Genomic DNA, 16,309 nt, shown 5'->3' with positions numbered 1-16,309 from the left:
TGCTGTAGCAGCAAGTCTCTGACCTCCAGTGAGATGCTGTTTACATTTAATAAGAGATGTTTGCTCACAATAAACTTTAAAGTGTGTCAGGGACAGGCCTTTCAGCACCTTTTCAGGCAGTTGGCTCCCATGTCTTCGTCTCTAGACATCGATGTGCTTATGTCAGGATCTCCGCTGGAGTTTTTGGCTTCCCTAAGCCCATTGCTAGCCTGCACCCAACCCCACATCAGAAAGCATTTAAGAAATGAGTTAGGGGGGAAATAGGATCCGGTAGCAATGTTAGAATTTTCCAATAACTGGGGCCATGGAAGAATAGAATTAACAGCATGGCTTTAAAAAATCTGATTTAAATTGTTCCCCTTAAGAAGAAAAAAAAAAAAAAAAAGAAAGAAAGGAGATAAAAGAAAGGCTTTTCTCACTCAGGCTAAGCAAACTAATAAATGATGATTAGGCTGCTGTCTGCTGAATTCCCAGTGAGTGATTCTAGTGCAGAGGTCCTGCCGTAACCCATAGACGACCAAAGGGGATTCTTAGGACCACATCTTCCCACCCTGTCTCCATTTCCCAGGATTCTCCAAGGAGCGAGAGAGAAAGTGCTCCCTACAGAAACTCCATAGTTCGTGATCTATAGCATTTGCTCTGCTACTCTTTCCTCTTTTTAGGAATAATTGTCGTCTTTGCCTGATATACACCTTCCATACTAAATAAATATTTTATCCTTTTCTCCTTAGATGAGAGAGGAAAAAACAACTAGTTGGGGGGATAAAGTACTACGAGTATTTAATTGGGACAGGGTAGGCTACCTTTTTTTTTTTTTTTTTTTTTTAAAAACTCAAAACCTTGTTAGAACTGACCTAAGCTGTTTTGAGAGTAAGTCAACAATGGGTGCTCTATAATAGGGTAATACATGAGATATGTGATGTCTGTATATTTCCATGTAATTGCTAAAAATCTATTGCCTGTGATGTATAACACACAATAGGCTTAATAAGACAGTAGATATATAACCCATGTGTTCTTTAATAAAGCTAGGTTGCTCATCAAATATACCAAAACTTGGGGGAAAAAGATGTTTTGAGGTATCATGAACCATTTATTTTATTTTGTATTTATTGTATTTTATTGCTAAGTCACATCAGCAATTAATGTGCTTGAAAGAGGTGAGAAACAATATAACTCATTGGTTAACTGCTCTCTTTTTTTAAATTTTTTTTACGATTTTACTTATTCATTTCACAGACAGAGATCACAAGTAGGCAGAGAAGCAGGCAAAGAGAGGGGAGGAAGCAGGCTCCCTGACGAGCAGAGAGCCCGAATCGGGGCTCAATACGGGGCTTGATTCCAGGACCCTGGGACTATGACCTGAGCCTAAGGCAGAGGCTTTAACCCACTGAGCCACCCAGGTGCCCCTGGTTAACTGCTCTAGACCTTGTTCATACATTTAACCATCAGTCACACCTTTGGCAAGTTACTTAAGCCCTTTGGGGGTCTCAGTTTCTTCAAGTTTAAGTTCAAGTTTAAGAAGTACATTAAATCACAGTGTCATTTTAAAGATTCAATGGGTTTACATGTGGAAAGCTTAGAATAGTACCTGGTACACAGTAAGCGCTCAGCATATATGAATTTTAAGTTATTATTCGCCCTAAGGGCTTCATTCAATTAAAACAGATTAATCAATCAATTCCATAATTATGTAGCCTATTCAGTGCAAGCACGATGTGGAGGGTTGTTGTGAGGGTTACGTGAGCTATTCTATGTAAATGAGTGTTGTTGCCCGAATTGCTCTTAGGCATCTCTTCCAGTTCTTTTCGGTGACATCCTTTGGACCACAGAATCAGGCATCCTCAAAGCCTTTATCCCATAAAAACTGGAAAACATAAAAAATCAGAGCCTTTTTGGGGAGAATTGGTTTACGAGCAGACTAGTGAACATATCGGCACCTTCTAAATATTTTAGTCTGATACGGCATTTTTGGGGTGGATATTAATGAATGGTGATAAAAATCTAAGTTTATAATTTGTGCTTCTTCCTACCCCTCCTGCATACCCAGTCCATCCTTTACCAATGCTAAGCAAACATAAAAAATAAACATTTAATTATTCTTGAGTTGTAAGGTCATATTTTCTATATACCACATTACGAAGTTTCTAGAAACAATAGCAAATGCAAATATTTTCACTGGGTAATAATGCACTTTAGAAATCGTTCCTGCCATGACAACTGTAACCTTATGGATGTATTCTCTTTTTTGTCAACACATGCCAGAAATACAAGCAGTTCTAAAACTGAGAACTTGATATATATTCGGCCGTATGCTCTCTCGGTCCTGGTCCAGCCTTCAGATGGAGAAGTGGGAAAAGAGCTTACAGTCCAACCACGGCTCGTTTTTCTGGATAAGCAGGTAACTGGTTCGTGGGGAACAGTGTCTATTGAGAGCTGGGAGCATGTCCTGTCGGGTACATGTCCCTCATATACCGAGTAGCCCCCAAGTACTAACAGCTGCACTGAGAACCTCTACAGACTTTGTCATCTGCCGTCCACCTCACAGCTGACTTCCTTCCACTTTCATGAGTGATAAAGAGTAAAAATAAAAGTCTAATGCTTTTCCTCAGCAAATCCTTGAAGCGGGTTTCTTGTATCTTCTGGAAATCTAGCCTTTCCAAAGAAGTCATTTCGTATGCTAATGAAAGAATGTCTGCTATCACATCTGCATTACAGTTAAATGTTATTGTAAATGATTTCTCTTATATGTGGTTAAGTCAATCATCAATGAAGGCGCCTGTGCTTAATTCTGATTTTAGTGGCCATGCCCTCTGATTCTACTTTACCTTTTCTGTATTTACTCAAGTCATGGGGGGAAGGAAGGGAAATATGGCAGTTAAATCAGCTTTCCATTCTTTGTCATAAAAATGCACCCCTGACATGTTTGTGCATGGAGGAAGCCTGTAAGATTGAGGTCCACACTTAGAAACCTGGCCCTTCTGAGGTAATCTGGCAATCCGGCTTGGTCCTGCTTCTTTTTCTCAAGCATGGCTTCCTTGTTAATCTTCAACATGTAATGCCACTCTCCTCTTCTGTAAAGTTAGCTTTCCTTTCTCCTCCTCATTAACCTGCCTCAACTTCTCCTGCAATAATCTCCTTTCTCTTTTCTCGATGAGCTAATTTTGATATATTTTAAGACAAGAGAGAAAATATTCATCACTTTCCTTCCTTTGCCTGTCTCTACTGAGTTTTGTTTCATAAAAGAGTCTGACTTTTTTTCTGTTTTAGATACCTTCACAAAAATTCTCTTCTCAATCCAACTCCTCCCATCCTGTTTTTTCTATTTCCAGAATCGGAGAATAGAGTCCTTGGGCCCCCCCTCAGAGCCTTGGACTATTTCTGTTTCCCTGGAAGGGACATCAGATTCAGTGTTGAAAGGTAGGTCCTTGTGACATTCGGACACCTGTCACTACAACATCTGCAAGAAAATGTTTGCAGCCGTTAGAATTCCTAGCAAGGTTGGTAATAGTGTCTTGGGTAATTTGGAAGGTCTCCTTTATCCCCAGTCTACAATGCCATATCTGTGAAAAGCAAGATTAGACTGGCAGCCAATACTTAAGGAGCCTCCTCCTCTTCTCCCCTTGCGTGATGAAGTAGCATTTTTGTCATAACCATATCCCCAATATGACATAAGAAAAAGGGCATGTCCCCCAAGACAAATGATTCTGGTACAGTATCATCGACTGGCTCAGAGAGCAAGGCACAGGTATGATATGGTTCTTTTTTTTTTTTCCCATAAGATTTATTTATTTATCTGAGAGAAAGACAGACAAATAGGTAGACAGCAGGGGCATGAGGTGGGGGGACAGTGGGAGAGGGAGAGAGAAATTCCCAGCTGACTCCGTGCTGAGTGCAAAACCCACACAGGGGCTCAATCTTAGGACCTTGAGAGCTGAAATCAAGAGTTGGGTGATTAACCAACTGAGCCACCCAGGCACCCCTATGATGTGATTTCTATGGGGAAATAGAAACACTCTCAGGGTTATGAAGAAAAAATACAATGGCAAATGCAAAGCACATGGTCCAGAGCAGGTCCTCAGAGTTTACTTTCCCCTCTCTACCTTGCTTTGTCCTCTGTTGCCTTCCTGTTCGGTCCTAGTACCACTGCTAGTTTCATTTACTTTCCCAGAAGTTGTGCGTATAAAATAAAAATTAAAAAAAACACCATTGCATTCTTTGCCTGTATGAGTTCGACTATTTTAGATACTACATGTAAGTAGATTCATACTGTATTTGTCTTACTGTGAATGGCTTATTTCACTTAGCATCGTGTCTTTAAGATTCACCTGGGTTGTTGCATATTTCTGAATTTTCTTTATTTAAGATGGAATAGTATGCCATTGATGTACACATTGCATTTTTAAAATCCATTCATCTGTTGACGAACATTTAGATTGTTTCCATGTCTTAGGTAGTATGAATAACACTGCAATGAACATGGGGGTTTGGATGCCTATTTGAGATCTTGATTTCAATTCTTTTGGATAAATAACTGGAAGTGGGCTTGCTGGATTCTATTTCTATTTTTATTTTTATTTTCTATTTTTGTGTGTGTGTGAGGAATTTCTATTTTTCTATTTTTGTGAGGAATCTCCATACCGTTTTCCACAGTGGCTGCACTATTTTGCATTCCCATCAGCAGTGTGTGAGAGTTCCAGTTTCTCCACGTCATCACTAACACTTTCTTTCTTCCTTCCTTTCTCTCTCTCTTTTTCTCTTTTTTATAATAGCCATCCTAATAGGTATGAGGTTATATTTCATTGTAGTTTTAGTCTGCATTTCCCTGATGATTAGTGATGTTGAGCATCTTTTCATATACTATCGATGTTGGCCATTTGTAGGTTTTCTTTGCAGAAATGTTTGATTGAATATTTAGCTTATTTTTTAAAATCAGGTTATTAGCTTTTTTTAATCCTATTGAGATGTAGGGGTTTCTTACATATTTTAGAAATTCACATCTTATGAGATATATAGTTTGTGAATATTTTCTCCCATTTTGTAAGTTGCCTTTTCACCCTGTTGATTATTTGCTTTGCTGCACAGAAGCTTTTTAGTTTGATATAATGCTACTTGTCTAACTTTGCTTTACATGTCCACAGTACCCAAAGAAATCTACAGATTAAGTGCAATCTCTATCAAAATCCTAATAACATTTCTTATAGAAATAGAGAAAACACTCTAAAATGTATATGAAACCACAACAGATCCCGAAAAGCCAAAGCAATCTTGAAAAAGAAAAACAAAATTGAAAGCATCACACTCTGTGGTTTCAAAGTATATTACAAAACTACAAAAATTAAAACAGTATGGTACTCACCTAAAAACAGAGGTATAGACCAACTGAACAGAATAAAGAGCCTAAAAATAAATCCACACATATGTGGCCAGCTGATATTCAACAAGGGAGCCAAGAACACACAGTGGGGAAAGGATATAGACATTTTAGCAAATAGTTTTGAGGAACCAGATATCCACCTGGAAAAGAATGAAATTGGAGCATTATTTTACACCTTGAAGAAAAAGTAACTCAAAATGGATTAAAATCTCAAACATAAGACCTGAATCTATAAAACCCCTAGAAGAAAAGCAAGTTTCTTGACCTTGGTCGTGGCAATGATTTCACCAGGGACATCAGATGACGCTGATGGCATTAAACACACAGGCAACCATTAAAAGCAAGGTAAAAGATATATTGTTAACTCTTTTAAAAAATCAGCTTATCAGATTTCTATGTACTTCATGAATTGGCTAGGACATTTCTGTTGGTTTTGGGTTGTTGTAAATGACTCATCTACCAGTTCAAAATATCAGCCTATCCATAAAGTAACTGGATTCCAAAAATAAGCCATGACTTTACTGTTATTTCTTGCTCTACTCTGGCTGTGAGCCTAAGCTCCTTCACAGGGACTCTGTAAAATATATGATATGCCAAAATGTATAGGAGTAAGACCATTGTAGAAATACTAAATCTTGCCATTCCTGTTAGTTGCATTTATTTTTTGGCCTAAACTGTTAGTAACATCTGATATATAGCACTTGTCTCTCCTGATAATATTGTCTCTTCGTTCTTTGTTACACATCTTTAAAAAAAGGAAAGATACACAATTTTCATGATAAAGTTTCCAAATTAGTGAATTATCACTCAAAACAGTTTTTAATGAATTAGTCCCAGAATTTGTTTTATATCACTGTTTTATTTAGCTTATATATTTTGTTTTCCTGTAGAGGTACCCCTCATCAATTCCAGAAAACAGAATTAGTCCCTTCTGAAAATGTTCTTGAAATAAAATCTTTAATAAAAGGGTGAGGAGGCAGCTGGGTGGCTCAGTGGGTTAAGCCGCTGCCTTCAGCTCAGATCATGATCTCAGGGTCCTGGGATTGAGCCCCAAATCAGGCTCTCTGCCCAGCAGGGAGCCTGCTTCCCTCTCTCTCTCTGCCTCCCTTTCTGCCTACTTGTGATCTCTGTCTGTCAAGTAAATAAATAAAATCTTTTAAAAAAATGTTCCTGAGGAGGCAATTGACATTTCATGATTAAATATTTCATAGCTTCAAACCCTTTACTGTTTCATGCTTGTGTCACTCTCTTCCTTTCTTATTAGAGCTATAAATTTGTCTGCTATCTCTTTCTAATTTGCATTTCAACTATTGTGGCCTATAAATTCCCTACCCTATCTACTTACTTATCCATAAACTAAATCTTTTCAGCCTGTACACAAAAATTATTTTCCCAAACTTCCACAGTGTTGTTACTCTCCTGAGCACTCTGTCTGTCTACTTTCTGCTTGTACAATCCAATTTTAAAGGCCCAGGAAATGCTTCTTATTCTGTGAGACTCACCTCATAGACTCCATGTTTCCCATTCTTCCAGTCCTAACAATGTATCTTACTCACTTTGGTGAAAGTAACACCCATATTTCTGACTCCTATTTTTGTCTTCCTGGTCATTTCTTTACCAAAGCAGTTAAGCCTGAAACTCTTTGGGTTTAAAATCCCAAGGAAAGAGGACAGCCCAATGTGATGGGGATGTGCAAATTTGCAGAAACAAGCCACATCATTAAGAAAGTAAGATAATTAAACAAAGCTACCCAACATTGGCCAGTAAAAATTAAACATTCAAAATTGTATTAGGAGGTAGTTTTAAACTGCCTGGTTTGATGATGTCATTCTGTCAATACCATTTAGCTGTTACTGACATTTTGATATGAGATTCATAAGACAGAATAGTAATTTGTTTACTCTCTGATCTTAAGACAACAGTGTTAAAAATATAAATTTTCAGCTTTTTTTCATATTTTAGTAATGTGTACATCAACTACCTCACTTGGAAACTGAAGCTCACCTACCCCATCCTCTATTCCATATTATACCCAGATTCCATAACTTATCCATACTCCAGATTTTACACACACTCATACCTATCTTTGTCCTTTCAGGCTGCTATAACGGAAAACCACAGGCAGAGTGGCTTGTAAACAAAGAAATTTATTTCTCTCCATTCTGGAGAATAGGAAGTCCCAGATCAAAGTGCTGGCAAACTTGGCATCCAGAGAAGACATTCTTCCTGATTCATAGATGGCCATCTTCTCACTAAGTCCTTATGTGGCAAAAGGGGCAAGAGAGCTTTTTGGAGTTTTTTTTTTTTTAATTTTTTAATTTTAATTTTAATTTTTTAAAAGATTTTATTTATTTGTTTGACAGAGAGAGAGATCACAAGTATGCAGAGAGTCAGGCAGAGAGAGAGGGGGAAGCAGGTTCCCCGCTGAGCAGAGAGCCCAATGTGGGGCTCGTTCCTAGTACCCTGGGATCATGACCTGAGCTGAAGGCAGAGGCTTTAACCCACTGAGCCACCCAAGCACCCTGGAGTTTTTTTTTATAAGGGCATTTATCACTAGTCACTCCACAAAAGTCCTACCCCCAAATCCCAGCTCAATGGAGATTAAGTTTCCACATTTGAATTTTGGAGGGACACAAACATTCAGTCCATTACCCATACTCTATAACTTACTCTATAACCCTAACCCTAACTCCATATTCCTTTTATAAAAAATAGTGTGATAGAATACATACAGCATTAACTTGCTGTCATAACCATTTTTACATGTGCAGTTCATTTACCTACACTCTTCCCTTATTCCTACCTCATATGTTTACCCATATTTTGTACCTTACCCATACTCTATATCTTGCTCATAATTCATAACTCACCATTCTTCATATACTACCCATACCTACCACCATATCCATGTTCTCTGTTTTCCCCATCCATAGTACTTTCTTCTGGACCATACCTTATTCAGACTCCATGCTTCACTTTGCCCCAGTCCTCACACCCTCCCCCAATCCTTCATTATTTCTCTTTCAGTTATTCCAAATATATCATCATTGACTAGCTTACAATCATATTGTGACTATGCAAAATGAATGAAACTGTTTGCTATTTTATTTAATGCACCACATCATACTCAGCCTGCTGACTCATCTAGATTAGTATTGTCAGAACTATTTTCCTTGGAAGATTTACTGAGGAAGCATAAGGAATGGGCTGAAGTCATTTCTATGCTCACATTTTTGTGTGTGTCACGAAGTAGGGAAAATGAGCTTGTGGAGTTTTGTGTTTTTAGAATGTCCACATCACCAAAACAGCTTTTTTCATATGGCTCTTGGAGCCATCATGAAATACTTCTTTTTAACTACAGAAAGAGTAGAACTAAAACTATTTGGGATGGATGACCTAGCTTATTCTAAGTATTTCCTGGAGGAGAACAATAACAACGAAACCATATATGTATGTCTAGTCTAAACCTTTTATACTTATCTCAATAGAGCCCCCTCAGTAAAAAAGCAGGTTATAATCAAATAACAAAAAAAGTAAATTTATGTACTGGAAGATAATTATTGAAGGGTCCTACAGACCCTTTCATATTTAATGACAGATCCTCGTTGTAGGAAAAAATATGTACTTAATTTTTAAAAAAATACAGTCTCAACATTAATGATATGCCAGTTTGCTAATATTGCCAGGGATGAGAAGGATAGTTGTGGGGGAGAATTGGGTATTTTGGAAACCATATGCCCCAGAGAAACCCATTCAGGTAGCACTCGCTGCTAAGTCACGTGGTCGATTTCAATCTTGCTTCAAGCCCAGCACCCCACCTCATCCCAAGTTCCCCCGGCCAGTACACTGCTTATACCAGCTTGATCAGGGAGCCTGTCGCTGGCATTTGTATATTTTACAATTACCATTCTAGAGATATGATGAACCCTGGAGTAATATACTGTACTTGGCAGCAACTGCCTCAGCTTTTGGGCACATATGCTTCAAATCTGAGAATATCATAGATATATATGGGAATCTTTGTAGAGATCTCTGAGGCAAGCTGGTATTTAACACAAAAGCAAACCCATTTGGAGCTAAAACACTTTCCATTAGGCAGTTTGGCGGCTGTTCTATGAGCCAGACTCACTGTGCTCGACGGACACATTTCGATTAAATGCTGCTTTGTATTCCTCCAAAGATGGGAACAATAAGGACGTTTGTCAAAGGAAAAACTGCAGCAAACGATTTCATGTTGAACATCTGTACTCTGCAGTTCATTGTTTGCAAGAGTTTATTGACCATAATTTTGATGCATATAGGTTTTAAAGTGTATAAACTGCATTTATCTTGGGCGCCTATCATTTATTTGAGTCTTGGCTTATTTATTTCCATTTTTCTGGGCATTTTATTTATTTTGGGATGCTGAAGAGATGAAGGAAAAGATGCTTTTGAAAAAGAAGTTTTAGTTAGCTCTGCAAAATTGATGAGGAAAGACAGTGTTTCCACAAAACGGATTAAGCAATTGAATTGAAAAATGTTAACACTAAGCATATTATAACTTTATGATACCTTTCAGCCTTAAAGATCTCAAACCAATTTATAAACTTTAAGACCACTCTCCCAACTCCTTGTCCATCATATCAATCATCATGACATTTCCAGAGTGAACTGTAGCAGCTGTTAATTAGCAAAGTAATTTGAGGGTAGTGGAGTCAGAAGACTAATTAATGGCGTTGTGAATGTGATCCTGAGTTAAGTTGCCTTCTTTCACTTTAAAAATGGATGGCCTATTGTTAGAAGATGTAAACTTGCTTTTTTTTTTTTTTTTTTTTTTTTCATTTTATTCATGGGAACCATAGCCAAGGCAACCCAAGTTGCTAAATCAGGGTAGCCTTTATCAGTCATGATTTGATGCATAGCTGTGGTCCTGCTCTATTGGCCTAACTCTGCTGCCACATAAACTACAGATCCCTTGAATAAAAGAGAGGCAGAGCCTAGAAACGACCATCTATAAGATAGTAGATTTTCTTTCTTGGCAGATATTTAATAATGAAATAGTCAACATATCGTAATAGTTAAGAATGTCAACTTGGAAATCAGGCAGACGTGGGGCTATAACCCCCACACCAAGTAATTTCACCTTTCATAAGGTTATCTATTGCCTTTTGTACAGTTTATTTAAAATCATGTATCTAAGGCACAGCATCTGGCATGGCAAACTTCAATTACTGTTACTATTATTCTTTCTTGGATTATTTGGTTCCACGATTCATCTAAGAAAAGCCTGATGGATTTTATAATCTGTTTCATTAAATCTTTTTTTCCATTCGTTCCCAGTTGCCTCTTTACAGAGAAGACTTAAAGAAACTGCCTTGAGTGGGTAACTAACATTTACATTTTGTTTCTGTGTTTGTTTGTAGGGTGTACTCGGGCAGAAAGTCAAGATGGTTATGTGAGCTTCTCCAACTTGGCAGTTTTGATCTCTGGGTCAAATTGGCACTTTCTTTTTACTGTCACTTCCCCTCCAGGTAATAGTAGCAGGAGTGTGTTTTTACTATGTGTTCCTTAAAAAAAAAAAAAAAAAAAAAAAAACAGCCCCTTCTCCTTTATAATGGGAATAGCTCCTATCATGAATAAGAAGTCATCACAGTTTAGAGAAAAAAATCACTTGGCTATATCATTAAGGTATGAGAAACAAGAACTCATATAGAAATTAAGTCCCTGGAGAATTCTGGTAAGCAAGCATCCAAATATACATTTTCTTCTAGTTGTTAAAATTTACTTTGAATGCTTTTTATTATTGTTATTACTTATTCTTTCTTTGACATGTGGTGGCATTTGGTTGTATATTAACGAGAACATTTTAAGGTTAAAAAAGAGAGTCATGGGATATTAAGTACTGTGAAATTTTATATTTCAATTCTGCCCTCCTCACCCAGTGCCTCCCCCAGCTCCATAACCATTCAAAGTCCTGGCACTTTAGAAGAACAGATATAAGGTGTCTGTAAATTGCTCATATGCTCCAACTCATCTTGAGGAAACCTTGAAAAAAAGGTCTTCTCCCTTCTGCAACATTCTTGACAACTTTTGCTATATTAGAGGGTAATACTACTCAGTAAGTTTGAAGTAGATAGCACGTTAATTTAACTTCTAAGGAATCTATGCAAAATCCTCCTCTCATTTCCATGAAGGGTAGAGCCAGGTCTCCTCTTACCAAGGAGTGGTGAGAAAAGAGTGTTTTTTGTTTGTTTGTTTGTTTGCTTTTGAGAGTGTAGTTTTTGGCATCCTGTTTTTTAAAATACTGAGCTCTCATAGAGATACCGGAAAAAGAAAAAAGAAAAAAAGATTTAATTTTTCCATTCATTATTGTGATTTACCAGAAAAAAATTCCTCCACTAACAGAGCATCTAAAAGAATTCTAAAAATGCTGACACCACATTTGAACTAAAGAAGTAGATATTTATAACCACTTATTAATTTGGGGCAGAAAATTAGTCTGATATTAAAGCCACACAATTGTGGAAAGCAGTTAGTACACGGATGTGATGATGCAAAGTTTTATAAAATGCACTTGAATAGGGTACCTGGGTGGCTCAGTGGGTTAAGCCACTGCTTTCGGTTCAGGTCATGATCCCAGAGTCCTAGGATTGAGTCCCGCATCAGGCTCCCTGCTTTCCAGGGAGTCTGCTTCTACCTCTGACCTTCTCTCCTCTCATGCTCTCTCTCTCTCTCTTTCTCTCTCTCTCAAAGAAATAAATAAAATCTTTAAAAAAACACATTCGAATAATCATCACTAGAGTTAAACCAGTTAGTTAATGGAAACAACCAAGGAAATCTCGTGTTTTGATGCGAGATATCTGAAGCCCAACAACAACTGTTTAATTAAGGCCACATATTAGTTCTCCTTATGAAACTTGAATTCCAACTGTCATAAGATACTTCTCAAAAAGAGAAAACTGTAGCTCTTGGGAAAGTATAGAATGAGCATTTGTCAACAACTTCTTTAACTCACTAGTTGAGTGTACCACAAAGACGCAAACGGTTTCAAGAGTATTTAAGATTGCCACAATGAAAAGATAAGCATTACAGAGAAGAGCATTTGAGAGACGTGCATCACACAGCCAGCTGAAATAAGTTTGCCACATTGGATACAGGGCCATAAAACTGTAATCTTTGGTGTTACATGTGTACAGGTACCATTTACATCTGAATGGAGAAAAATCATTTGCAGTTTACCTATATAAATATATATACGCATATGTATACTATGTTCCAGATAATTTGATAAACCTTGAATGGGCCTGTTTGAAAATACTATGGTATGACATCGATCAGATCTATAATCATTTTTTCCCTTTATCCAAGTCCTGGACAATTTTTTTGCACCTGACTTCTGAGAATCAACTATATTATCATTAATCTTAATTTTGCAGGGCAAATATCTTTTAAGTACCTATGGAAGTGTCTTTATGTAAGACAGATCCATGGAGATACATGTTCAGTGTTCTGGACCATGGGATCCCCATGTATATATATTTTGGAAGGACAATCCATGCAGAGCTGGATATTTTGTCCCAGACTTGTCGGGTTATTTAAAGGACCTTTGTCCTTCAATTTCCTCAGTAGTTAACCAAGACTAACCAAATACTTCATCAAGGTTATTTTGAGGAATAAGTTATACAGCCAGTTGTAAAACGTGGTGTAGACAAAAACTTCTCAGTAACACTTCATGATTTTGAGCTAGCCATACTGTTCACATTTATTAGACTACAGCTTTCATTTAGGCTTCTCTATAACTTGTAAAAGAGGCTGGGGAATTATCTTGAAAATTTTTTCTTCAGCAATTTCCCTTAAATTATTCTTCATAGTTTTCAAACCATGTCAATGAGGCGAGGCTCATTAAATCTCAGAATGAGATTTCTGAAGTTTAAATTAGAAGAGAATAGATGGAAGATAGAGAATGAATATCTTAGAAAGAAGAACAGTATTTTAGAAGTGTAGAAACTGAGGAGCTGAGAAATCAACCAGATGTGTATGGGACCCTCACCAGTCTTTCTAATATGTTGACTAATCTGGCTCACTTATTCATTTTGGAACATCTGAGATGCCACCAAAAGAGAAGGGTTTCTGTGTGTTTAATTCTGCTGACTTCCCAGCCAGCCTTTCCTCCTTCCCTATCATCCCCATGACTTGGCTGTGGTTTCTCTGTCCATTCTTTGCAGCCCTGTAGCTCGTAGGGGTTTCTCAGGGGCTGCTGGGCTGAAAAGAGACCGGGGGAACCCAGGCTGCTCCTAGCCACAAAATCCAGAGAAATCTGGCTTGGCTCTGTTGTCCCTGCCATTTCCATGCATGGGATACTCTTCCTCCTGAAATTCATATGACTCAATCATCATTTCACTCAGATTTCTCCCCAGATGTCACCTCCTCGGGAACGTCTTTTCTGCATCACTCAGTCAACCCCACCACCATTCCCAGTCCTGCTCCATTGCCAGTCATTCTCTGTCTGCCAACCTCACTTTGGTCTTCACGGCACTTACTGCCACATGGGACCAGGGTATCAGTGTATTTGCTTGTTTGTCTACTGCCTGTGTTCTGCCCCCCAGCCACCCCCATTCAAACCTAAGTTCCAAAAGGGGCAGGATTTATGCTGAGTTCAGCACTGTATCTTTGGAGTGTAGAAAAACTTGGAACATCATAGGCACAACCATTTCTACTATTTTTAATCTTATTTTTTCAGTGTACCAAGATTCATTGTTTATGCACCATACCCAGTGCTCCATGCAATACGTGCTTTCCTTAACACCCACTACCAGGTTCACCTAACCCCCCACCCCCCACCCCTCCAAAACTCTGTTTGTTTCTCAGAGCCCACAGTCTGGGCTTTAACTCCCCCTCTGATTTCCCCCAATTCACTTTTCCTTTCCTTCACTTTTCCTTTCCTTCTCCTAATGTCTTCTGTGTTATTCCTTATTCTCCACAACTAAGTGAAACCATATGATAATTGACTCTCTCTGCTTAACTTATTTCACTCAGCATAATCTCTTCCAATCCCATCCATGTTGATACAAAAGTTGGGTATTCATCCTTTCTGATGGCTGCATAATATTCCATTGTACATATGGACCATATTTTTTTTTTTAATCCATTCGTCTATTGAAGGGCATCTTGACTCTTTCCATTGTTTGGCAATTGTGGCTATTGCTGCTAGAAACACTGGGGTACAGATGGCCCTTCTTTTCACTATATCTGTATCTCTGGAGTAAATACCCAGTAGTATAATTGCAGGATCATAGGGTAACTCTATTTTTAATTTTTTGAGGAATCGCCACACTGTTTTCCAAAGTGGCTATACCAACTTGCATTACCACCAACAGTGTAAGAGGGTTCCCTTTTCTCCACATCCTCTTCAATACTCGTTGTTTCCTGTCTTGTTAATTTTGACCATTCTAACTGGTATTAGGTCGTATCTCAATGTGGTTTTGACTTGAATCTCCCTCATGGCTAATGATGATGAACAATTTTTCATGTGTCTATTAGCCATTTGTATTTCTTCTTTGAATAAGTGTCTGTTCATGTCTTCTGCTCATTTCTTTATAAGTAAGTAAGGATATTGAGATGATGTCTCAGATTGTAGCTTTGTAATGTTCTGCTACTATAAATATTTAAAAGCTTGTGGTCTCTACCCTTAGACCCAGGTACTTCTCTGGTCTTATAAATCAGTTAATTGACTTCAACCCCTCTGCCATTATTTGTGTCCGAAACACTTTCATGGCCTGATCTTTTGTATCCCACTTGATATATGCTACTTCCCAGCTCAGAATTTTTCCTTTTATGACACCTCATTGCCTTCAAGATATAGTCAAGAAGCTTTGGGTTGACATTTACTGCCCGCCAAAATTTATCTCAAATGCTTTCCAGCATTAATTCCCACTATCTTTTGCACTAATTTCCTAAACAATTGCTCTTTCCTCCTTTCTGCCTTTATTTGCTTAGCCTTCAAAGCCCCACTTAAATATTCTCTTTTTGGATGCTTTCCCTGACCATATTGATGGGAAATATCCTTCCAGAGCAATTGATTGCATTATTCTGTTGACATGTGTCACATTCTGATGTGTGTGTGTGTGTGTGTGTGTGTGTGTGTGTGTGTGTGTGTAATTTTATCTACTAGCTTGTAAATCTCTTCAGAATGAGAACAGTGACTTATTCAGTTAGCAAAGTAAACAATCACTGAGCAATCATTGGAAAATGGATAAAAGAATGAGGAATCTTGTTATACTTCTGAAAATCACCAGTAAAATCCATTCCCCCCTCTCTGGGCTTGATTTATCTTATTCAGATGTTCATAAAAAGCAACTAATAACGAACAAGCTAAGTATGTCTCAAGCATAAGATGTACACAGGAGAACCATTTCTAGCTAATTTTGTTATGGTAGCTTTGGGACCAAGTCAGCAACGAGTCAAGAGACTGAAAACCTGACAGTGACTTTAAATCAAAACTATATATATATATATATAAAATCAGGTTCAGCCCAAGGAAAGCACAGCAAAGAATAGCACAATGTTTCCTTGAATAGAAAAAATAAAAACTCTGTTTTTGCCTACATTTATTCAGATGATTGCAGAGATTTGGTGTAGGCTGGTTTATTTGGATGTGTTACTTAAAAATCTCTGGCTCTAACTCATGCTTGTAGGCAAGCGCTTTTTTAAAAAAAATTTTCATTTTTGTATTGGGGTATAATTGACACATGATAAACTACAAATACTTCAAACACACGGTTTTGTAGATTTTGATGAATATATACTTCCATGAAACCATCCCCACAATTAAGATAATGAACATATCTGTTACCCTCAAAATTATAGGTAAATTTAAATTTTTTTATTTAAAAAATAATACACAGTAAAATTTATTTTTGCATGTGTTTTTGTGGATTCAAATACCTTAACAGA

At 37.7% G+C, this 16,309-nt stretch overlaps 1 protein-coding gene across 15 annotated transcripts in view; it reads left to right on the top strand.

Annotated features, from left to right (window-relative positions):
- Positions 1-16,309, top strand: part of PKHD1 (PKHD1 ciliary IPT domain containing fibrocystin/polyductin) — a 485,802-nt gene that overhangs the window by 428,515 nt on the left and 40,978 nt on the right. For all 15 annotated transcript variants that reach the window (XM_082729339.1, XM_082729341.1, XM_082729340.1 and 12 more), the window contains 3 exons: positions 2,266-2,401; positions 3,333-3,420; positions 10,780-10,887. In XM_082729339.1, coding sequence (XP_082585465.1) covers positions 2,266-2,401; positions 3,333-3,420; positions 10,780-10,887 — 332 coding nt within the window. The remainder of the gene's footprint in view (positions 1-2,265; positions 2,402-3,332; positions 3,421-10,779; positions 10,888-16,309) is intronic.

Source organism: Mustela nivalis (genome assembly GCF_964662115.1).
Source record: "Mustela nivalis genome assembly, chromosome: 5".
In the NCBI taxonomy this organism is placed as follows: Eukaryota; Metazoa; Chordata; class Mammalia; order Carnivora; family Mustelidae; genus Mustela; species Mustela nivalis.
This window is presented reverse-complemented; position numbering and strand designations above follow the sequence as displayed.